This window comes from Parasteatoda tepidariorum, chromosome 9 (genome assembly GCF_043381705.1).
Source record: "Parasteatoda tepidariorum isolate YZ-2023 chromosome 9, CAS_Ptep_4.0, whole genome shotgun sequence".
Lineage (NCBI taxonomy): Eukaryota > Metazoa > Arthropoda > Arachnida > Araneae > Theridiidae > Parasteatoda > Parasteatoda tepidariorum.
The window spans coordinates 2,746,917-2,773,437 of NC_092212.1; the positions used below are offsets into that span (position 1 = coordinate 2,746,917).

At 26.9% G+C, this 26,521-nt stretch overlaps 1 protein-coding gene across 1 annotated transcript; it reads right to left on the reverse strand.

Annotated features, from left to right (window-relative positions):
* Positions 1 to 984: 984 nt before the first annotated feature.
* On the reverse strand, positions 985 to 24,480 carry LOC107453820 (ceramide synthase schlank). The gene is made up of 10 exons (XM_016070780.3): positions 24,126 to 24,480; positions 22,247 to 22,364; positions 21,026 to 21,138; positions 20,883 to 20,940; positions 17,884 to 17,934; positions 16,924 to 17,016; positions 15,813 to 15,941; positions 15,011 to 15,117; positions 10,708 to 10,870; positions 985 to 9,658 (listed from the first exon to the last, which is right to left on the reverse strand). Exons 1-10 carry the CDS (start codon positions 24,302 to 24,304, stop codon positions 9,545 to 9,547), a joined length of 1,125 nt encoding a protein of 374 aa, XP_015926266.1. The 5' UTR covers positions 24,305 to 24,480; the 3' UTR covers positions 985 to 9,544.
* Positions 24,481 to 26,521: the final 2,041 nt, after the last annotated feature.

Here is a 26,521-nt window from a genome sequence, read left to right on the forward strand (position 1 = left end):
ACTTGTAGGACTCATCTTCACAGTAGAATATATTAGAAAAATGATCATGATTAATTTGTTTTTCTCTAACTTCTAATATAAATTGCTGATTTGAAATCTAATAATATCACACAATAGTTTTTCTTAATAAAGTAAGGTAAAGGGTAATAATAAAGTTTTGATTAAGAAGGTAAAAATTAAATAAAAATCCAAGTTGGTGTTAATTTATTTTTTCTCTTGATTTATTCTCACTTTTGCCTGTTCCTGAATTATGCACTTAATTTCTGATAGGTAATATGTAAAGTTGAAATTTCATTTTTACACTTTAGAGATTTCATTCTTGACTTAATAAATTTCAGAGCTTTATTTTATGGCTTGCAATTATTTATGATATGTGTGGATGAATTGTAATAATCTTCTGTTATGTAATAAACTACCGTGTGATCTGTTTTTATCCTAACAATATCATATATTACCCCTAAAATTTTTTGAAAAAAGTTCCTAAAATTTTAAAAAACTTTGCTGCTACCCCTGTATATTTGAAACTGTAGCTTATTTATTAAAATTTGGAATCAAAACTTTAAATACTTCAAAATGTGTAAATGTAAATTCCATAAAAAAAGCAAGAAAAATCAAACATTAAAGGTAAGGTATATTCAAATTGTAATTTTGTGCTCATTTCTTAAAAATAAAAAAGTCTTGAAAACCAAATTATTCTGAAGGGGGAAAAGTTTTGAATATACATTATTAAAAGCTAACATGGTTTTTGTCAACCCTATAAACATAAAATTTTGAAGCTTGTAAAAAACTCAAAAGTAGCGATACTAAAAAGAATATATATACCAGCCAACTTAACAATTAGTCTTTTAAAATCAAAATTATGTGTAATAATTTTTTTTTTTTTTTTTTGAAATTCGATATAAATATATATTTATTAGTATGAGGCTAAAGTTGATAATATACAAGTTAAACTAGAATGAGTATTAATTAGAAAAGAAAAAAAGGTAGAAATCAAAATCTTTTATTACTGTTTCAAATACATATACACAGGAGCCGTAACAGGACTAGATGAGTTGCACCTTTTATTAAAGAAGTTCCCAAGAAAATATGCAATAAAGAAGTGACCCACAAGGTGAGTTGTAGCAAAGTGGAATTAATTACACAGAAATGCCAACTTGTAACAGGTCATGTTTTTATCTCATTTCGTTTCATTGACTTTTAACGAACTGATTATAATTAGGGTGTGTTCTAAAGTGCTCCTAATTATTTATACTTTTAGATGTTTGACTTTATACTTTTTGAACGATCTAGTACATATTTATGACATCACAATTTTTAAATCTGATACTTTTTTTTTATTTAAATCATTGAAATAAATAAGAAAGAACAATACAAATGAAATTCACTAGAATAAAAAAATATGAACAATTATTTTGAGGAATTTGAATTGTGACCTATGTTTAGAAAACATTCGTAGAAATCTTAACGAAAATATACAGGTTTGAAACCTGACTGTTAAATAAAATTGAAATTTTAAGACCATTGAAAAATAAAATATAAAACGAGAGCACCTTATCTAATGAACTTCCACGGAAAATATATCTGAAAAGCACATTAATGCTGTATGACTGGCAGCTTTTCTTTTTTCACTTATTTTAGTGGATGCATCTTTAAGTTTATGTTACACTTTGTACTGCTATAAACATTACAAGAATTACAATTTCTAACTTTATTTATTTATAGAGTAATAACGCATTTAAAAGTTTGGCAAATATTTTTTAAAAAATGTTTTTAGCTAAAAATTGAAACCTTACAATAAATTATTATAAATATAAAATGCATCGTAATTGATGCATATTCATATGAAATAACACATTATAAGGACTGTTTGTGATTGAAATCTAATCTTTAATTAAGGATGTTAAAGCATAACTTCAAATATAACGAACTGTATTTTTTTTAAAAAAAGAAAGTATGTAATAGGTTCCACATTTCTTAAAATAAGGAAGTGTTAGAATGAAAAACACTTGGGACAAAAATAAAGATTTAATAATTCATGCATTTACAAGGTATGAATTTTTTTTAATACGCTCACTTATTTTTATTGGCTAATAAAATAATTATTGGTCTTCTCATTTAATTGAAAGATTTGTTTCGCTTCAATTTTATTGCTTTTAAAAATGAGCAAATTAATAGGGTAAGGGAATAAATAGATACAATAAAAAAAACTATGTTAAAACCCGTAATAAGTTGGCATTCCTGGTTAGTGCTTACTTTTACAGAGGTATATTAATTTACTCAAAAAGTCTCGATTTCAAACACAAAAGTAATTCGAAAGCGATAAAAATGTCAGCTTTTATTTTTCAACAGTAAACAATTTTAAAAATATCAGAATTTTTTAAAGATAAATTTTATCCTGCTAAATAAAAAAAACAAACGAAACCCGAAGGAAATAATTTAAATGAAACGTTTTATACACAATGAGAACTACAACAATGAGGCTCACGACTATATAAACAGCACTTTAAGCACAAACACAACCAGCTTCATAAATTTTTAAACAGAAGCACAAGATAAAATACTTTTTAGTTTCTGAAGTGAGCTGACATGCTCAATCGTGTTATTTCAAGACATGACACTTTCGTAAAATTTCAAAGACACTAGAAAAGGCTTGGTTGAAACATGGCTATTGAATCACTAAAAACATAACACCCGTTTCAGAACAAGTAATGCTATGAGTCACTTATACACGCATCTATATATATATTTTTCAATTCTATAAACACAATTTTTTTTATAATAAAAACAAATCATTTCATTTTTAAATTTCTTAACAAATATCAACTTTTTAGGCATCTATGTAGAAGAATAAGCTATAAGTCCGAACACACGATAGTGTTGTGTTAGAAGGCACTGAATGATGAACCTAAATTTAGAAACTATTTAAAATGAAATAGGAGAGAGGAAAAAAAACGAATTCCTTTTTATCCTATTAACGTCTTGCATGCTAAAAAGCTGTTGTAACAGCAAAAGGTATATAAGATATTAACCAGGTACTTCATAAAAATTTTAGATATAAATCAATATCTAGTTCAATGTGCCATAGTGAATGGCATATTGCACTCTATTATGGGACCTGACTTAATTTAGGTGTAGAAAGAGAAAATATTTAAAAATTGGTTGATTAAATGCTAAGAATATAAGAGTCTTCCAGTTGCAAAACTTACTGACTTCTTTTTATTTAAGCGATTCAGAGTTGCACCCTCTTTTAAAAAATAAACTGAGTTTTTTTTTTCTTCTTCAGAAACACTTCTAACTCTGCTGGTAACAAACATATCAAGTTGTGGCTTTTTTTTTTCATACTAGATTATGAGACTTTAAAGTACTCTATTTAAGGATCAGTTAAAGCAAAAATTTTTAAAATCCCTGTTGCGGACAAATTATGTTTCTTTAAGGCAGTAAAAACAGTTAGGCAAATAATTTATGTTATGTATTTCAGGAAGTTAAAATAACGTCTGTTTTCAGACAGACACTGTTATAGTCAAATAATAGTTTATATTCTGCGTTTCAGGAAGTAAAAATGACTTTAGTTACTGCACTGTGTATCTCTATTAAGAGTAAGTAAATCGCAAAAATAAATTCTGATATAGAAACATTTGTTCATGTTAAGAGTAAAAAAAATCAGAATAGTTTTACAACCAGAGCACTCACATGAAGCTGTTTTATTTTTTTGTCACGCATAACTTAGATTTGGCAGTGCTAGATTTCAAGAAGCTTCCTGTTAGCTGAAAATAAGTTCAGATCATTTCTGGTAATCTCTTTGAGGAAAGGTTTAAAAAGCTCTCCTTAATCTGATTTGCTGCAAATTCTATCATGTAACGAAAATAAACAGTAAATTACCTATCTCATCATTAGGTGAAGTCCAATGCTCATGCAAGGATTACCACAAAAATGAATGAATTAGCCACTTTAAGGATGAAGTTGCCATACCCCTTAACTCTAAATAATGAGAAAACCATAAAATTTAAATTTAGTTCTGAATTTAAGAATATGTTTCAGAATTACATTCCAGAACTGCATTTTGTTCATTCATTATAAAAACATTTATTTACTCTCTGGTCCATTCTTTGTCACATGATTTTAAAATTTTCAATAGGTTTGAGTTTAACAAACAAAAAAAAAATTCCTTAGGTCTTTGTCTCATTATAAATAAGTTTGTTTGTAGTTACCTGTAACAATACCGCAAAATGAATAAAATCATTTTTATTTATTTTTTTTAAGAAAAGGAAAGATTTTAATTGTATTTGTTCTTCGATAATTTTTATAGTGTTAGCAAGAAAAATTTGGAAAAGGTGAATTTATCTTCTTAAACATTCACAAAATAACATTAACAGCTTTTCTTTTATCGTATTAAAAAAAAAGTTTAATTTATTGTCAAAGTATTAAACTATATTGCAGATCAAGTATGTTTAAATTTGAATTGACTCAAAATTCCATAAACTGGACACACAAATATAATTATCTTAGTCATACGCGACAATCAAATATAATTATCTCAGTCATGGAATTATATACTGGGCTAAATATGAAAAATGTTTCTGTAATTCTTTTGAAATGAATGCCTTCACAAAATTGCATTAAAAAAAAATTTTTTTTTTCGCTATTTACATACTTATTATTCACCCAACTCTAATCTTACATAATGAGTGTTTGAACCTACTCAAAAACTATATGATTTTATTAGCATAGTGAGAAAGTTAAATTTCAAAGGTAAGTTAGCAATTAAATCTGAGTAATATGCATAATTCTAATTTTTTACCGCTCGTTTTTCAAGCGTTTATATGGCTAATGGCTTTTTTCCCCCTAAGATATAAAGCTAATTACTCAAATGAATTTTTACGAGCTACTTATAATAGTCTAGACAAATTTCTAATAATTTACATAGTCCGGATCTCTTGTATATACATTGAATGCATACAGAGACACTATGTTTTGAACAGATCATTTCACTAGATTTGAAATATTTGTGTTCCTTGAATTGCTACAAAACTAAAAAAATGAAAGGGAAGGAAATCTCAAACTAAATAAATGTAAGTCCTTTTTTTTTTATATATATATATGTATCAATAGTTAGTAAATTTGGGTGCTATTTTCTTCAACAATGACTAACTATTTTGCAACAGAGAAGATGTCAATAAAAACTTGAACCACCCTAACTGCCAGCTTAAGCTCTAGCTATAAAAGTAATGTTTAGGTTAAGCAAAAAGGCTATAAACCTACTTTAAAAAAATGCCATGCAGCACCATCTGGTGGAAAACTGAACAGAAAATCAACCATCCTTAAAATAGATGGGAAGAAAAAGTAGAGTACTAAGGCTCATGACATCATTTATTTAGTACAAATAAACAGTTAGTGGCAACAAGAAAAAAGAACACTTAAATCAAACATTTGTTTTTTCTTCCCTCCCTACACCATTAAATATCTAAATTTTTGAAAGCAAAAAAAAAATCTTTTGATTAAAAAATGCCTACTCTTATTTGTTTTATGGTTTGTATGAAAAATAGAGGCATACGGTAACTAGTTATTTTCTGTCTAAAATCTCTTCGTCTAGGAAATCTAGAACAAATAAAGGAGAGTTCTAAGTTTTCTTTTGTTGTCTACTAAAGTTTTGCAAAATAGATGTTATCAAGTCGATACTACAAAGCTGATACTACCTTACTTTATAATTCATCTTTTTCCTATCTAGTACAGTTTTGGAGATTTCTAATTCTTCAGTTTTCCACCAGGTGATGCTGTAAAGTCTTTTCAAATAGTGTATAGCCACTTTACTATACCTAGACATTAAAAAGTTGGGAGGGTGGTTCCAGGCTTAAGGGGCACTTTATATAGTGAAATTTTGAAAAATCAGTGATGTGTTTCATATTTCCTGATGCTATATAACACTAAAACTATGACATCTTTCAGCTCTATTGTGCAGATTTTAAATAAAAAAAAGTAATGCATTTCCTAAATTTATAGAGTAAAAGATAAATAAAAAAACCAGTAAATGTAAAGCTGCCTTTTTATGGACATAAATTTATCTATTTTCATATCTTTTAACACACAACACTTATACCAAGTTTTCAATAAAGATTAGTTTTAATCGTAAATAAAAAGCTTTTATAATTTAGAACTGTCATATCACAGAAAAACATTAAAAAAAGTTTAAATGAATTTGGTTGACTGGGTCAGCTTAATAAAAACACCCATTTTAAAGCCATTAAATCTACAAAAAGCACATAAAAGCAGTTCAAATATACATTGCAAGTTCAAATACATCAGATAAGAGATTGTGAAATGAAAATAAATATATTCTTTTATAATAACAAAAAATATTCTTTTAGGTTTTTACATTAAATAGATACAAAAAAATTTAAACTCAAAACTTAATAAAAAGCATTTGCAAAAATTTGTAAATTTTTTGAGCTTGATTAGTTTTATTACATCAAATTTTAAAATCAATGTTATATTAAGAGAGAAATGTAAATTACTTTTTCTCACAATATTACTGCATTTGTTTAAATATGATTATCTAAAATATTAAGCATGATATACCAAAAGTTAACTGTATTGCTGAACTTTTCATTGTAAAAATATAATTTTGATAACTATGGAAAAAGTTGCTTTAAGGACAAAAAAAGATTAAACTAGAGAAATGCAGATGACATAATCAACATTATTACAATTAACCCAACCATGAATGGGTCAACAGTTAATGTTGAATGAATTAATACAAAGAAAACCAGAAACTATTTTCAAACCTTAGAACAAGCTCTAACAATAACAAGCTCAAAATAACTTCAGCAAATATTAGAATCACAAAAAGAAAATATACAAAATAATAAATCTAAATGTATGAAAAAATAATTCATAAGTATTAAATTCCCTGACTTATACACCAACTCAAAGCATATATAACATTTGTATAACACAAAGCCAATATCATAACACGCTCACATAAAAGAATTTCAAAATTTACACCAACGTAAAAATATTCATTTTTTTATGGGAAATCAAGAAACATTTGTTCTTTATCTAAAGACAAATGACAATCAGACAGATCTATAGATGTTTCAGATGAAAAAACAACAAAAAAAGGACGTAACTTGTGCCTAAATTTTTCAATGGGTGGTAATTATTCTTTTTTCATTAATAGATATCAATATTAATATTAAAATAAAATATTTAACTGAAATTACAGGAGTTACTTTTTTATACTATAGTCAAAAATCTTCCAATGCATCTCAATTGAATAAAGATAATTATTAAAGTTTACGAAATGCACCAATAAATTTCTTTGAATTTAATTACTGAATAAATAAATTTGCTAACTTGTGGGTGAAGAAATAAAAATTAATCTTCAAATGGGAAAAAAAAAATTTGTAAAAGTTAATAAAAAAAGGGAGAGGTTTTCAAAAATATCCTGAAATGAAATCTTTTGTTTAGAAATAAAAGTCAGTTGATAAGCATAATTTCACAATAATGTGCTCATCTTCTTTTTTAGAAAGTAGGGGTACAAAAAGTAAATTAGTTCCTCTTTACACATAGCAATTATTTTAAGTGCCTTATAGAAGAAAATGATTCATACTGAAAAAAAGAATTTTTAACTGTCTGCAATACAAAGAAACAAATCAATGATCCCTACTTCATCAATACATAGAATTACCAGATTTATTTCAACAAAAAAAAGGGGGGCAGGGCAGTAAAAAATTTTATAATTGAAAATTTAATTTAATTATAGAAAGGAAAAAAAGTGTGGGAATAAAAGTTGTGATATTAATGAGCATGTGATCACACTGTGAAAAATAAATTGACAGTCAATTTAAGAAATTCAGCATAATATTCTCATAAATACTGCGGCGGTGCAATAGGGTATGAAAGAAATAGCAATGTAGCTTTGTCTTTCAAATTCTATGTACAGAGTTAAAAAGGAAAAAAAAATGTATAAAAATGTAATAATGCATTGTTTAAAGGTGGAGACGTGAAAAAATTTATTTTTCAAAGTTAAGAAGCAATAGTAATAATTGCCATAGTATTTACAAGAACATTGTTGAAGGGGACATTATTTTATAAGAAGAACAAAAATGAGATCAATCGGAGCATCCTTAAGAAATGTTTGTGAGTAAATATCTTTAACACAAAAAAACTTTCATTACAATTAACATAGAAATCAGTGAAAAATTTACAAATAATGTGTATTTTACAAATATCCAAAAGCAATTTTCTTGACATGAAACTGTAAATAAACTATCAAACATAATAAAAAAATAAGCTACACTAAGACTGCTTTAAGCATTCAATGTTATTTTAAAACTCAAACAGTGTGTGCGGTTTTGGAAAATTCATATAATTTCATAAAATTATTACAGATCATATACATAATGCTATAACATCAGACATTTGGCAAGCGGACGGTCCACAATTAATATAATGGAATGCAAAACATATAAAAATAATTTTTACAAATAATTGCTTATATCGTTTTTTGAATGATACATCACCACAAATGTAAGTAGCAATAAATAAATTTTTGCAATATGTAAATAAGTACAGCGCTCTAAATAACACAAAAATAAAAATCATAACCAAATGAAGAGCTTGAAGCTCAAATAACTACATAAATAAATCTTTCTTTACATCACAAAAGTTTTCCTAAAAAAAATTAAAGTCCCACACAATCGTTAACAGACAATATACTTATCAATTACACAGGCATTGAAAACGAGTACCATGTAACACATGAAATGTTATGCATCTAAAATAAAAGACCTTGAGGAATTTACTAAATGGCTTACCAGTTAAATTTAGAAATATAGCTAACAAATTTTCACCAATGCCCATAAATCCATTACAAGAAAATATTTTTATAATTTTAAGATATTAAAACTCTATATCAATATGAAAAAGCCAGATGTAAGATCAAAACTCATTTTCTAGTAATAAACTTAGAAAAGAAGATATTTATAATTGTGTTGAACAATCAGTTAAGACGTTTTCAGTCTCAAATAACATGAGTTTAATTAGAAAAAATTTAACCTAATAGATTTGTAAACAAAAGTCAATCGATAATGTCCAATTAATTTTGCGACTCGCATAACAAGGTCATTATGAAAATGAGGCAGCATAACATTTAAAAAGGAGAGTAGTAAAAAATTGAGTACCAATATTTTAAAGAATTACTTTTCACCATGAGTTACAGTGAAGACGTTACGGTACTCGGATCCAGCTACCTATTAACAGATACGAGTCAATAACAAGTCAATAACAGTTAGCTTTATCTCACTTCATCCTGAAAAACACAGATGCGAAATAAGAGCACAAGTAATCATGCAACTAATCTTAAAAAAAGTAGAAGCAGAGTATTTCCACATGTACTAAAAAAAGCTAATATATGTGTCCCTGACTGATAAAGCAAAAGAAAAAATTCTTTAAAAAAATAAGCGCAAAAAATACTGAAAAAAAAATTTCTTTGGAATAACCCCTTTAGGCTTTATTTACCCAACAGTGGAATGCAATGAATGTTAAATCATGATGTCCGAGAAGGCAGAGAGCAGTTACCATCCTGACTAGATCTGTCTTTGGCTTCATTTTCACTGCTACTTTCGCAGCTCTCTTCACTATCACTGCGCAAATCTTTCACCTAACAAGAAAGAATATGAATATTTAGCTTATTTTAAATAAGAGTCTTTTTTAAGAGAAAAAAAATTGGGCTCTTAATAGACACCACTATGTGATTACCACAAACACAAAGGGGAAAAAAATCCCTGATTTTTTTTAGACTGATTATATTGAATTTGCCTAGTTTTTGTAACCAGAGGCATAATTTTTATTAAAATATCAATAATGCCAAATTTTTATACAAATATAAACCACAAAAAATGCATACTGATATATAACCAAAAAATATTTTTTAAATAAACAATCATTCCAAATTCCTGACAATCTGTATATATGTTATTTATCAATAATGATTGCTCAAAACCAGGATATATTTCATCAAAAAAATAAATGTTTCGTTTGATACTAAATCAGAAGTTTTAGCTTCCACAATATTTTGAGCGGTAATGAAATAAAAATAGAAGTCTGAGCTTTGATTTGGCCTGCACTGATGCAAGATCTTACATATTTATTTCAACTGTTTAGAGTGGCGGTTACTATAAATTAAGTTCATAAAATTAACAGTTAACAAATATTAAATCAACAATACAAATGATTTACTACTACCATAAACACTAAAGATAAATCTGAAGCGAGAGAAGTTGGCAATATTGGCACAGTTACGTTTTTTGAAATTTTTAAAAAAGGTTATGTTATTATCAATTATTCCGCTAGTTAGCTAATTTTTACCAAGATAAAGCCTTGTTTTGGCAAAATCATTCTAGTAGTTATTTACTATGCACACAATACAATGTGATATAAATCAATTTTGCCTTCTGAGGTAGTGACTATAGAACAATTTATTTGACAATTATAAGTAAGAACGTTTTAAGTTTCGCAAACACCTTTAAACATATTGGTGCTTCTACAGGCATTTTTAAACTATTTTGTTATGCGCACACACACACATATATATAACATAATAAAGACAAAAATATCAAAGAAAAGATATTAACAAAGAAAAATAATAAGTTTTATTTACTGTACTATATATAAATATAAGTTAACTGGCAAAAAAATAAAATTACTTACACCCGGATTGGTAGCAGAGACAGCTCTCAAGGCAATTTTTACGATCATCCAAGTCCAAACAATGTGTAAAACTTGCAAGGCGCATAACAATGTATTAAAAACATAATATGCAGGAAACATGGGTACAATCAACAAAGCTTGATACATTGTACTGTAGATTATTCTGCAATGAAACATGTTCAAATAATAAATGCATTTTTAACTTAGAATTCAGTTCCAGTTTCATTAAACAAACTACAGACTAGTTTTTAGTAATTGATAACTAAAGTAAACCCCAGATTATAAGTTAATCTAATAATAGCAATGGCAGCTAACAAAAGGCCAAATTTTATTATTTTATGTTGTCTTCTTCTGAAAAACGGTTGAATTCAATGTGCACATTAAATTTAGGTTGAGATGTTTCAGAAAATATTAAAATCTATTGGGGGGGGAAGGAAATGTTGAATGAAAATGAAAGTCTTTACAGATATTTTTTAAACATTTTAAAAAAATGTCTTTTCAGTAGATTTAATAAACCTGATCATTATCACATATTTTCTAATCACATTTAAAAAAACTACTCATTAAATTCATTGTAATGCATTCAGAAATTTTAATGTTTTAAGTAAATACAAAAAAAAAAGAAAAAAGGGCTAGTTGCTTTAAATATGAAAAATAATCTAGCAAAATAGCTTCCACAAGCATAAAATAGTCTAACATATTTATACAATATTTAAGCTTTAACATAAAGTAAATCAAACTCAATTGTTTGAGACACTTGCACTGTATATGTAGTTTTTTCAATTTTGCGAAAGAAATCCTATAAAACTTGTAAGAACAACCATATTTCGTAAGTGCACAAATTGACCTTAAATATATAAATTGCTTTAATTATTATTACTAAGAAATTCCTTGATACTTTCAAATAAGACAACAGGGCGTGTAGCCAAATTTTTCAACAACAAAAAAAGCACTTTTTAAGCACTTCTTTCAAATAAAAGAAAGAAAAAACATAATTTAGGTTACACAAATAAATAAAAAATTTCCCTCCTATTGTTTAAAAGTTCTTTCATAAACAAAATGGAAAAACATTTTCAAATACTTTACATGATCATGATAAAATAACTAGTTTCTGACAAAGAGCTCTTTTTATTGATTATATTAGCCAAGGTAATAACAATTCATGCACACTTTTTTAAATATATTTCATATTAAGGCGCTTATTCTATTTTTAAAATTAGTAGTTATTTTACTTAAATATGTAAAAAAAATAATTTTAATTTAAATTAATAATTATATAAACTAAATAATTAAATTTAAGAAAGATATTACATAAACTAGGAAGATTAATTATAAAAACTATGTAATTAATAGTTATATCTAAGGCTATATTTAAGAAAGTTATTGGGTGAATATTTTAGATTTAAATAAAAGATAATTTATAAACGTATATTCAATAAAAACATTAACAAAATTTAATATTGATCATACTGAATTAATAAAAATGTGCAAAGAATTAAGCAAACTAAGAAAACCCTAATAAATTTATATTACAAAAGTAAATAAGTGAATGGTGCCAACTACATTTTTATAAAAATTTGTAATTCAATATTTCTCTAATAAAACAACTAAAAAAAATTTTTCAAAAATTTTAACAATGAGTATTGAACCGTAAATTTTTTTTTATCATAAGTAAATTATTGTATGGTCCCTTCATTCATAATATTTAACAAATCTAGGATTATTGAATTTTTTACTTCAATTGTTTTTAAATCAATTCAATTGTTTTAATTGTTGATTAAAAGATTAAATTTTTTAAGGAATGATAAATATGAATAAGATAAGATTTTTTACAGGATATGCTATATGTGTCAAAATAGAGAAAAGCCCCTCAATTCACACTTTTTGTAAAATCTTGCTCTCTTTCAAAAAATATCTCAAAAGCAGTAAAAATTTAAAAAGTAATAAGTAAAAAAATTAAGTACTATAGAAAGTTCAAAAAATTTTATGAAATTATTCCTTAAGTAAAAAATTCCACGATTAAAATTTCAATGAATTCTTCTGTTATTGTTGATTGCTCTGAATTCGCATGAGAAGACAAAATTAAAGAATGACCCCAAGTCAACTTCAAGGATTATGGTACAGATCTATAAATAGAACATCATTAGCTTGTCAGTGACGAAGACAATGGCGCTTCACCAATGATGAAATTTAAAAGAGAAATAAAATTTTCCTTTGATAAGGGAGAAAAAAATTTGGCAGTGTTTAATTTGTCCTCATGTTCAGCAAAAATTTTAGAAACTTTTAGGTTCAATTTCAGACGGTGGAAAATAAAGCCTAAAATTGTGAAATGCAGCAGAAACGCACATGAGAGTTCAAGATCCAGTCACACAGAATTCAGTTCAGTGTATGCACATGCGGACCCACAACATAAAATAAGATTTAATGAAACATGTAAAGTGACTGGCGCCTTCATACGCTATGGGTCGAGAATACACCAAAATGAATTGTGGCTGAATGAAATGTAAAAATACTAAATGGAACAATTTGAAAATGCTTCCTTAATAATTCATGGGAAAGAGAGAAAATCTTATTTTGGAAAAGAGAAAATTAAGCACTTTTGAAATAAAATATGATTTAATGAAACATGTAAAGTGACTGGTGCCTTCATACGCTATGGGTCGAGAATACACCAAAATGAATTGTGGCTGAATGAAATGTAAAAATATTAAATGGAACAATTTTAAAATGCTTTCTTAATAATTCATGGGAAAGAGAGAAAATCTTATTTTGGAAAAGAGAAAATTAAGCACTTTTTAAAAACACCCAACGGAAAAAGATTCAAAGGCTTTTAAAAAATGAATATCGAAATAATCACCTTTAAGCACTTTTTAAAAACATTACACACTTAGGACAAGGGAAAAGGTTAAATTTACAGAAATTGAAGATTTAGAAGAGAAAAAAAATATATCACATTTTGCTTGGAAAACAAATCTTACAGCCATTAAACTTCTTTTGATTCTGTTTCAGAATTCAAAACATAGATTAACTTATGGTTTTTCTCAGAAAAATTTGTTCAAATATATCAGTAAAAATGGCCATTTAAAAAGAAAAATATATATATATATAATGTGAAATAAAAAAAATTAAAACATACTTCATACCTAGATATCAGTGTAGCCAAAATTATGATTTAAATTGACAACTTTGTTCTTATCTAATCATATCAGAAGTTGTCTACAAAACTAAGCATTTTTTTCCTTCTCAAACTTTAGTACCTAACTTTTTGTAAAGAATTTATAATTATATTATGTTAAGGCACGCAATAAAAAAAAATTAAGTCAAATATTGTGCACAGTGATCTCTATTTTTAAAATTGAGATCACTGTGCACAATATTTAACTGTTTTTAAAAATTGTACTTATTTTTTTTGTTAAAATTGTGCCTTTTTTTTGTATATGATGAAAACTTAGAATTGTTTTCGATATTATAATCATATTTAATTCGGTTTTTAAATAGGACAATTTATAATTAGGAATTTTGAAAATGAAAATATTTCACTTGAAATGCATATAAAAAAAAAGAGAGAGAGAGAGCTCATAAGAACTGTTCTTGTCCTTACACATATCTATATATATATATTTCTCTTACACGGCGACAAAAAAAGCCTAATTATAACTCCCCGAATGGCAACGCTAGAAAATCGACCAATAAAACCTAGATAATCGACCGCTAAAAATGTCACACGCCAAATCTAGTGAGGTGACTCAACATATAGCACTTTTAAAAACAGAAACTGAAATAACCAGAGAGAGAGCATAATCAAATGTGATCTCTTCCGAAATTCACCCTATCAGCTGTGGCAATCTCATACTATTAAGCTAGGCAGAAGTGAGTAGTCTTTGTCGATAGATCTCTATTTTAGTATTTTGTCGAAAGCGTTTTCACGAATTTATATATTATGAATTTATTTGACGATTTTTTATTTATATCACGAATTTATTTGTTTTATTATTGTTATTAGTTATTCATTGAAAAATGAGTTGAATGTTATTAGTTATTCATTGAAAAATGAAAGATAACTTTTTAAATGGCTCAAAGCGGCTTAACTATAACTAAGTGATTGATGACATAAGCCTTTGAATTATACAGAAGCAGTGGTGAGTAAAAACCTTATAAATCGAACTTACTAAGCTGGGAATCATATATTAAAAGACTCAAAAATATTCATCTGCTGTTTGGAACAAGTTGGCAATGAGTTGTTTTAGTAACCCTACAGTCTGGGGTAGTTAGTTGCAAGTCATTTGTGACAAGTAGTACTCACCTGTAAGGATAAAGGCCAAGTCTTGAAATGATCCAGGCCACTGTAAAAACTGCAAAACTGGCATCTGCCACACGTTGGTTCTCAACATACTTTGCCATCTTTGCAGCCTACAAAAACATTTTTAGTTCATTAAAGAAAAAATGAATATCAAATCCATTCAAATAGATATTTATAGGAATAGGAGTTTTAATAGACACTAATATCTCAAAAATGCTTACTAATTGTCTTATAACAATAAAAATTATTTGCATTCATCAATATATTGTATACAAAATTAGAATAACTATAGGTTCATCTCTTTAGCGTGAGATAACCACAATTGATTTATATTATCTCTGTTTTACCATCTATTCTACTGATGAAGGTAAACCAATATAACACCAAAAGTGTATGGGTTTCAATAAAATATCTAACTATTTGTGATTTTTAAACATTTTTCTATTTTATTCACAAAGGATTACTGTTCTTGTAATTTTACAATGTAGTATATTTGTAAATTCACTGCATTTAAAAAAATAAAATAAAATTCTTTAAAATCACAAATCAGAGAACACATTAAATCTTGTTTTTAAACTATTTTGAGTTCTTGGAGGGGGAGGAGCAATCAACTTAAGAAATATGACACAAATATTGCTAGATTAATACTTTCTTCTCTGCATCAAAAATAATGAACTACAATTTCATTCAAATTCATAAATGAGACACACTTAAACTAGAGATGTATTGAAATAAGAAATAAGTTATTTCTCCCAGTTCATAAAAATTGAATTAAGTATGATTATGAACAATAAAAAATACTTACTTCAAGAGGAACATCAGCAAAATCGTGGATTACGAGTACTAAGCTGCCGACACGGAACAAATTTGATGTCCATGAAAAAGTCAACAACAATATAGTAACAATATGATGGACAAACATTTGCATGAAATCCTAAGAAAAAATAGCAAAATTATATTAAATAAAGATTTATAATCAGTTGATGCAATTTCAAAGAACCTTTATAAAAGATTTTAATATCAGAACACTTTAATAACTCAAAATTTAATGAGTTTACTATCCTTCTTTGAACTGATTGGCATGCGAGAAGAAAAAAAGAGTCGCCTTCCTGTTCAACAGTTAAAGGGGTGTAAGCAGAAAGGGGGATGGTAAACTATAACTTCAATATCTTTATTTTATTTTCATCAATTAACTAATGTTTGCCATTTACCATTTACTCAACTTTGATTATATCTTTCAAAAAATTGTCCCTCGCTTAAAATCTACAGATTATTTCTGACACTATTAAAGCAAAACAATTCTGCGACCAACATTTGTTAAAAGGTAGATATACTTTTACATTTGATTGTTTTTAAATCTTTGAAAAATATTGTTTTTGCATACACATCAGCAGCCTTAAAATAAGTGTTGTTAATTTGGTAGAAAAAGTCAAAATAAAGTTTAAGATAGTTTGTTACTTTTGAAAAAAGCATACCATTGCCAATCTAAGGTATGACCAAAATTCCACAAATTCAATTTACCCTTTCATTATTTTTTAAATTGGATGGAAAACATACATACTGGCTACATGGATGTTAACTACTTAATGGCTACTATATCAGAAAAAATACTGTTTGAAACTAGCATTTCGAAAATGTAGGCATTTGCTATAATGAGCAAATTGCACATTTTTGCACAAGTCATCAAAATGACACATCATAATTATTATTTATTAATTCAGAATCAAATTAAACAGAAACAAATAAAAAAAAATTCATAAAAAAAGTCTAAGAATTCAACTGAAAAATATCAACACTTAAGTACATATAAAAAATATAGTGAAAAATATTAACAGAGATAAAATAAAAAACACTCATATTAAAATTTATTAAAAAAATGTTGTATTATGGTAAAATGAGAATAATTTATATGGTACCTTTCTCTTGGTATCCAAAAACTGGGAAAAAGTTAGAGACCAATAGAAACCTAACTCAAGCATGTAGTACCACCAAATATCATTTGTCATACTCTGAAAAGTTTAAAAAAAACTTTATGTTAAAAAATATTGAAGATAATTAAAAGAAATTAGAAGAGACAGATTAAAAGAATCACGATTTTTAAGTTTCGTTTATTCTTATTCTAATAAGTTTCAATTTTTAAATATTACCTCTTAAACCCTATGCAACATTAATTCTAACATTATATACACAATAGTTATATGTACATTGATAGTATAATATTTTTAGTATTGTTAAAGGATAATATTTTTATCCAACTTTAACCTCCAGTAATAATCATAAATTTAAATAAAAATTTAAAAAAATGAAAGATAAAATTTACATTAACAAGGGTCTGTCTAGGTTTTTATGAGAGGAACCTATTTTGTAAACATTTAGACATAATTTGTGAAAATTAAAAAATTATATTGAACAATCAACACAAAAATATGGCAAAGTAAGAAGATATTTTCAAAAATTGTCACTACAAATAAAAATTATAAATGACTGGTAAATGTTTATATATTTCTTCCCCATATATTCAAAAATAATTTTGCTTTGTGTCACAATTCAATGTTCATACTTAGCAATAGGGTTGCAGGCTTGGCAACCCTCACTTTAACCATTTAACATGATCGTGGAATTTAAATCAGCACTGATTTACTGTTCATTTATCCATTATTAAATAGAGAAGGAAACCAGACAGCAGAGTATTATAAGGGCAAAATATGATGATAAATATTAGCCAGAAGTTGAAACAACTTTCAACCAAGTCTAACAATGTTTCTATACCTGCCTGACACTTATATGGTAGAAAAATACCTATTATCTTGCACAAAAACATTTTCTGTCATAACAAACATATCAAAAATTCATAAAATAAAAATTATATTACTTACATGATGAGGGTAATCATACCAGCAAAAATTTGTGTCTAAAAGCCATGGTTTCTATGAAGGGAGAAGAAAAAAAAACTTCAGAAAATTATTTAATTTGCTGATCAAATTAAAAAATGAAAAAACTCATTGATATATAAATAGAGATGTCCAAACAAGAAGCTGAACAGAATAAATCAATCGTTGTTTGTACCGTTCTTGTTAGACGACTCATATTCTCTCTCAACAGAAACATATTGCTGCTGATTGCTAGATTTAAATTATTAATCATTGATGGTCAGATATTAGCATGAACAGCTCCATTAAATTCATCAAGTTGCATAAATTTCAATCCCTGTGGCATAATTTTTTCGGCTTTCAATGGCAAAACTCTTTAGCACCAATATCTTTCTGCAAGATACTTTTAATAATAACAAATATAAATGTTACTAATTTGGATTAACGGAGGCATTGTGCTTAAAAAAAGGGGGGAATAACCTATCCAAATAAAATAAAATTGTATCTAATTTTTTAACTGATTATGATGATATTTTTACTCTAATGGTATGGGTGACATTCTGCATCTTGGAAAACTTATTTCCTTTTCACACTCTGTAAATAATCATCACATTAAAAAAAAAATGAAAAATAGTGAAATCCATAGCAGTAACTACAAAAAAAAAAGGACCGTAAAAACACTCGAATGGAACAAGTCTCAAGATTCGGTTATTGTAATTAATAATATCGTATGAAAAATATTGGATTATAGAAACTATGAGAAAATCAATAGCAATAACTGCCAAAAAACTTAAATATTTAAAACTGTGATTTCGAACTTAGCCAGAATAACTTCGAGAATCATTTTCCAGAATTATTTTGCCAGATTATTTATTAATTTTGCCAGAATAATTTTCAAACTTGGCCTGATTGTCAGAAAAAATGATCAAAACACTACATATATTTACGACGGAATCGGTGCGAGTTGTGAGCAAAACAGTAAAGACTCAAATGTGCGATTTAAAATTCTCAAATGCGTAATATATTGAAACCTTTGGACAATTTTATTTCAACCACGTTAGAAAAAGAAAAAATTTTAAAAAAATTATCAAACAGCAGCAGTTGCCATAGCAACACATGTGCATTGTTTATTATTACTCTTAAACACAGTTGGAAAGTGCGATGACTTCCAAATAAGGTGCAGACGCCATCAAGAACAAAACAACACCCATTTTGCCAATGGGTAAAAAAGGAATTTTTTTTTAAAAAAAAAAAGCATTTTTTCCCTCTAATGCGTGAAAAGCGCACATTTTGAAACTAATTCTGCAGGAACGAAAAACAAATGCTTTACTTCATAACTGTTTATACTTCACTATTCTCAAATTAATACAATAGAAAAATCACAAACATTTCTTTCAACTTTGATGTGCGAAAAATGCATGTTTTGAATATAATTCTGGAGAATAAAAAGGATCTTTTGAAGATTCAGTTAATTTCCGCAGAAAAGAAACTAAAACTTTTTACTTTCCAAAGGAAAAATCTCTGAAAGAACTCTTAACGCTCCACAACAATGTCGTCATGATTCTGCCATGGGGATTTTAATTGTTAAATTAGCAACAAATTTTAATAAAGTGAGAACCTTTCAAAGAGAAAACTAAAATATGGCTGCCAAAAAACAAACTATTTTTCTTCTATATAAAAAATTAGCAAAAGATTGCATTCATTATTATTACAAGTGACACAATTAAAATATAATGTCCCTTAAGAAATTTTGCTTTTTACATTCAGCTATTAAAAGTTAGAATCTTAAAAACTAAAAGAGCATTTATTTCTTAATTCATGAATTATCATAAGAAGAATATTAAGTGTTTAGTACACTTAAACATTGCAGAAAATTTCTAGGATAAAGAAGTTCAAAGATTAATCTAAGTAAAATATTATCAATAAGGGTAAATGAGTTATAACTATTTATTTTTACAATAACAAGTTTAAACCGTAAAACAAAGCTAATTAGTGAACACAAAAAGTTTATTCAAAGAATACATGTCCACACACAAAATAAATAAAAGTTGATAGGAGCCTCTTTATTGTAAGTGGATCAATCGCATTTATCTACACATTTCATATTCCTGAAAGCAGTGATTTTGGGGTTTCTAACATCATTTTTAATTAACTAACAGTTTATTAAATTACAAAAACACTTGCTAAAGATTGAATATTGGACATATAAGTTCATAAATTATAAAAATTGTTCTCTGTAAATTTTAAAAAAATTTCCATTAACTGTTTTAAAATTTTCCTTAACATTCCCTAAGATTTTTCTTAAATATAGCAAGGGTTATACATTAATATTTTATTCTTTGATAAATAAGTTGGATTTAAGCAAATTTTGACCACTACAATGTAAAATATGAGATTCTTCAGGATTTCTCAGATTTATACAAGCATTAAAAATTGTAATGGAATTTTTCAGAGAGGAAATAATAAAAGAAAATGTCACATGTCTCTTCCATCTGTATATTAGTTGTTTTACCTCATAATTATAATTTTATTCTTCTTAATCTTGACTTATCAAAGCTTAACAGTTTGTTGGACTGTCAATTAACGCATGTAATAAAATAAAAATCTTTAAATAAGTATGTAAATAATTTATGTGTTTGTTTTGTGTAAAATGGTTTTTTGTGCTTTATTATTTATTTTATATTTTAATTTGAGTTTTTAAGTATTTTCAGACTTTTTATCCCCCTCTCTCATTTCATGCCCGAAAAAAATTTACATATGCACATAAGGTATCAAAATAATCAATTGACAAACTCATTTTATTTTCGTAAAGCTTTAGTTCTTTATTACTACTAAGGAAAATATTTCACAAAAGATTGTAAATACTGAAGAGTGTGTACTAATTAAAAATTAAAACACAGAGAATAGATATTACAGAGAAGGGAAAAATATTTTAATGAGAAAAAAACAATGGAAAAAAACAGTGTGCTACAGTAACATATGAATAAATAACACATAATACTCACATCCCATAAGGCATATAGCCCATATGAAAAAGCACCTAGGTAAAAAGTAAATCGCCATCTGTTGATTAAAAAAAAGTTGCAAGAATTGAAAATAAAACAATAGATAAAAACAATTTATTAAAAATAATTAAAATTCTACTTACGCGCTCTCTGTGAACTTATTGAGGGTGGATGGTTTATTGCGAGAGACTCTTTTACGAAACCATCGCTGAATTTCTCTCTCACTCAAATCTGTTTGTTTGGCTAAACCTTGTAACTAGTCAGAAAAAATAAAGTAATCAGCACAAACTAACACAAATCCAATTATAGCACGAAGAATCCAGTTAGGTCAAAGACAGAATAATTAAAAGATAAATGTACTTACATAATATTTATTTCCGGCTGCCTAGCCAGATTTTTCAACAAAAAATTAGCACTTTTTAAGCACTCAAAAAATATTTTTTATCACTTTCCAAAAAAAAATCATAATTAAGATCTGTGCAGTAATAAAAATTATTTTTTTTATCATTTAAAGTTCTTAATTTATAAACAAAAAATCAATAAAATTCAAACACATTTTCAAAAACTTTGCAAAATCATGAAAAAAATAACTATTTTCTTATAAATATTGCAGAGAAAATCATGCATTTTTTGTAATTTAGAATGGGAATCGACACAGCAAAGAAAAAATCTTTTTAAAAGATAGAAAATTAAGCACTTTTTACAAAACCCCGAATTTAAAAAAAAAGCAGCTTTAAGGCCTTTTAAAAAACATATAAAAAATAAGCACCTTAAAAAACTTGAAAAAATTTCATTATTTAGACAATCCAGAGTCCTCACATATTTATTAGTTAGCTAAGCTTTAGAATGACAAATATTCAAAATAAGGTAATGAAAAATAACAAGCCAACCTCAAGAAAAACACAGTAGAAAATTTATATACTCCATAAACAACATTAACTTTGAGGGTGTAAATAATGAAAATCACAGCTAAGAAATTTTTGTTACTAAGCAAGAATTTTTCACATTTAACTATTTGCTAAGAACTTTTAATTACTCCCTTTCTACTTACTTTTAATACCCAAGAAAATTTCAACTTTTTCTTTAAATAATAAATGCATACTTATGTTTAAGTAGTATTTATTTGCATTGAAAAAATAATTTAAAGTATTTTAAGATTGATCTGCTTCAAACTAATACTGCCAAACTTAGTAGGTCAGTGTAAAGATTAGTAAAATGATCGATATTAAACGAAACTGCGTAAAAAGGAAAGTCTACTGTATGTCCTTTTAAAATTTTCCAAATATATTTTTTGTACTTAAGCTAAATTTCACTCCTTTAAAATAAAAATAACTCAATGAATCAATAACTAGAAATATACTTACTTGTTTAGGTTCTAGCTTTCCATTTTCTTTGTAAGCTTTTTCAAGTACTGGATTATCACGCAATTTATAGGTTTTTGGTTTGAGTCCAAGATAACAACCAATGGGAGCAAAGATAGATCTAAATATTTAAGAAAAGCATTAAAAATGAAAATAACGGATATTAAACAATATTACGGTTTACGTGATTGTCAGAAGTCCTAAGTTGAGGCAATCTATAAAAATTACACTTTTTCAATATTTCTGACCCTAAAGTATCTCAATTTTAAAAAATAATAATAAATATTTTGGTAACCTAAACCAGTGGTTCTTAACCTTTTCCAGCCGCGACCCAATTTTGGGTCGCGACCCATAGGTTAAGAACAGCTGACCTAAACAATAACCAATGTGACAATGCAAAAAAACAAACTCAACAAAAAAAAAAATAAATAAAGAATCTACCGAAGTTCAGAGGTAAAATTACTAAATATATTCTATTTATGTAACAGTGACGTTAAACACCTTAATAATTTCAGTTGACATGATAGATACTGATAATCCTCTTTTAGGTAATGCTAGTTTCATAACAAATCTTTCCAAAATACCAATTAAAGACCCAATAGTATGCAGCTATGTTCTTGTCTGCTTTTGATCATACCTATGCTTTAGTAAATTAATAATCATTATAGGCACATTTCAGAAGAAATAATTTTAGAAATGGAGCGGGAACTTCAAAACTATTTTGGTAAATATCTAATATTTCTTTACAACATATTTCATAAATTGGGGAGATTTCCACATCGTGATCTGTGGCAGAATATTCGCCAAGTCTTGGCAGCTTCCTGACAGGGACCCGCGAGAAACTTAAAAAAAAACATCACAGAAAGGGACTAACTCGAAATGTATAACTCGTAGCCACCCCCGGGCAACATCTACATGCTTTGTTTTTTAAAAATTTGCAAGTTTAAAATCTATTTGGCACCTTGGCAATTGTAGTTGGAGTGACAGATCCCCCGGAGAAACATCCCCCGTAAATTTTAAAAATATTTTTACAATGCTCAACATAGAAAAGTTAATAATGTGAATACATAATTTTGTTTATACCTTGTAACATGCATAAAAAATATGAATTATTATTAATGATTGTACATAATTACCACACAAAAACTTATTAATGGATATTAAATAATAAAGAAAACATTCATAACAGATATTATTAAAATACATTATACCTATTATAGAACTTATAGTATGCAGCTTTGTTCTTGTCTGCTTTTGATCATAACTATGCTTCAGTAAAGCAATAAGCATAAGCACAATTCAGAAGAAATAATTTTAGAAATGGTTTGGGAACTTTAAAATTGTTTTGAAGTATGTAAATATCTAATATTTCATTGCAACATATTTCATAAATTTTAAAAATATTTACCTACAATGTTCAACCATAGAACATGGCAAATTTGCTATTGTAAACATATAATTTGTTTCATACCTCGTAATATGCATTACAAATATGAATCATTATTAACGATAGAATATATTAACACCACAAAAGCTTATTAATGAAAATTAAATAATATAGTGAACCAAACGTTTGTAAATAATAGAAAATCGGCTAACCAAAAGAAAACATGATGAGATGTCAACAAATGTTTATACAGCACACATCAGAGTAATTGGTCCAATAATTAATTTTATTTCACAACTTAAGTGATATTTTTCTGCTCTTTAATTTGTAAAACAATGAGAAAATAGCATTCTAATTATTCAAAAGAAATTATCAAGTCTATTGAGGTCAACTATTACTGGAAAGAATTGACAGCACTGTAAAAACATGCATTAAAATTAAGCAGATAATATGTGAAAATATGACAGTAAATGATATTTTAACTTATAAACTTACTTTTCAAGAATGTATCGAATGATCAGAAGAGCTATAGCTACATTAAATGCATAATTCAGGTCACTAAATTGCGCGTACTTTACTGTGCCGGTATCGCGAATATCATCCCATGTAACATTTGGAGGTAACCAAACGTAGTCATTCCAAAACCAAGTGTTTATGTTTGATAATATTTCCATTTAAATGCTTAAAAATGAAAGAAATACATTAAATTAAAGAGTACGAGAAACGCCCAAATTTCAAACACGAAAGAGAGCACACAACCATGACTAGGAGAGAGTTGAGTAAAATATGTCCTTCTCCTCCTCCGTTTTATTAGACGAAAACAATACGCTTTGCCAAGGTAAACAAGTGTTGCACAAACGAAAATTTGGCATACTTATCGCCTTATCAATAATCTTAAGATAATTGTTTCATCTTTCAGGAAAGCAAATTTTACAATCGTTAGTCTCCTATTAGAGCTATTTGAATAGTCAATTAGAGACAAGTGAAGTACTTATAATATATTTGATACTTAGTTATAATATATTCTATATTAATCAGCCATTTTATCAGACGAAGAAAAAGAAAACGTTTATTTAATGTGCTAATGGTGCAGAAAGATTTTTATTCTAACAATTTTTTACTATTATTTCCTTTAAAAAAAATTGTAGGCCTCTTTATTTTGCACTTAAATGCTTTTCTTTTAATTCCCCACTCCCTTTTTTTTTATTTTGAAATTAATGAGTCAAAAATTAGAAATGACCAGTTATCACCAATTCAAGAAATGTGTCTACATTTATAGAGAGAAAATTTATCGTCAATTTCGGAAAGAAAATATTAATCTTTTCCCCCCAAATATGAGAAAAAGAAAAGACATCTGATAGCAAGTTTTCTGGTAAATTCAAAATCGTATTTCCTGAAATGTGACCAAGAAATCTCATTATATTATAGTTTAGATTTTTAAGTTTCCAGCAAAGAACACAATTTAATTGATTATTATTTGATCATAACTTACGAAGAAAAATATTTCAAATTTAATAATCAGTTCGTTCAGTAGTTCCTATGAAAAAGAAAATAATGTATTACTGAATTTTCATTTTATTTCTTTTACAGCATTACTACAAAAATTTAAGTTTAATTCTAAAAGGGCATTAATTCTTTGAGGAAAAATTTAAAAAGACTTCTTTGTTGTCCTGTAGCGTATCTACCACTACAAAATTACAACTACAATTCACTAGTATATAAGACATGTTAACTCGACTCTATGTCGGGGTACCTTTTCATAGATGAAGGTTGACATGGTCGATTACTCCTCTCCCCACAGTCCCATCTTTATTTTTTTTTTACTTATTATTCCTTTTAAATATTTTAGATTTATTACTATTTAATGTAAATCCGACATTTAGTGACGATCCACATTTCGTAAGTCTCTCATCTGTTTCTTTGGGTTTGGTTCATATCACTTTGCTGATACGATCACTTCACTGACAGCTCATTTCACTGACAGCTATGATATGACGATATGATCATTTCGCTGAACAATCAATGCTACAGACCTCAAGAAGCATTTAAAGTTTTATTTTCCCCTTTGTTTGCAGCTAGTATCAAAACTATTCTAGATCTTACTTACTTTATTAACAAATCATAACATTCTATATTTTCTATAGAATATATATATATACATATTTTTCTTTTTTTGCAAGCAAAAACCTTTATAAAAAGGAAATTAATAGCTTAGTGTCACTAGCTAACCTCATCCATAATTATTACTTTTGTTATCCATCAAGTTAAAATATATATAGATATGTAACATAACCGATATAAAAATTAATATTAGCGTTAACGTTTTGTTGTTACGTTGCATAACCATAAACTCAAAGCGTTCGTGTGGTATACAAAGAGGGTTCACAAAATTAAATTGCTATGGCGGAATTTTAAATGACTAACGTAAAAAAGTAATTAAATAATAAATTATATTTAGGATTTAAAAAAAAATTATATGTATAGAAAGGGGATTGGATAAGTGGTTTCAAACGCACCACCTCAAAATCTTTAAAACAATTATTTTCAACTACAATTTTTCAGGTTTGTTTTAAATAATGAAAATTTTCCAATTTTCTTTTAAACGAAACTTTAGATAAACACTTTTGAATTCCTAAAACATGTATTTCGTAAATCCAAAACCAAATGAAAGTTTTAGTTGATATGCACTCCAATTCATATTTATGAGTTCTCTAGAGAGCTAATTTAATAGTTTCTTCCCCAGGTCTCAAATTAATAATCAAATTTTCAGTTATAATCAGTAATCAAATTTTAAATAAATAATTAAAAACATATTTATGACTCCCGCAAAACAATGCACAAAAATTATTAAAAAAAGATATCAAAAACTTTTTACAAAACTAAACTTGATA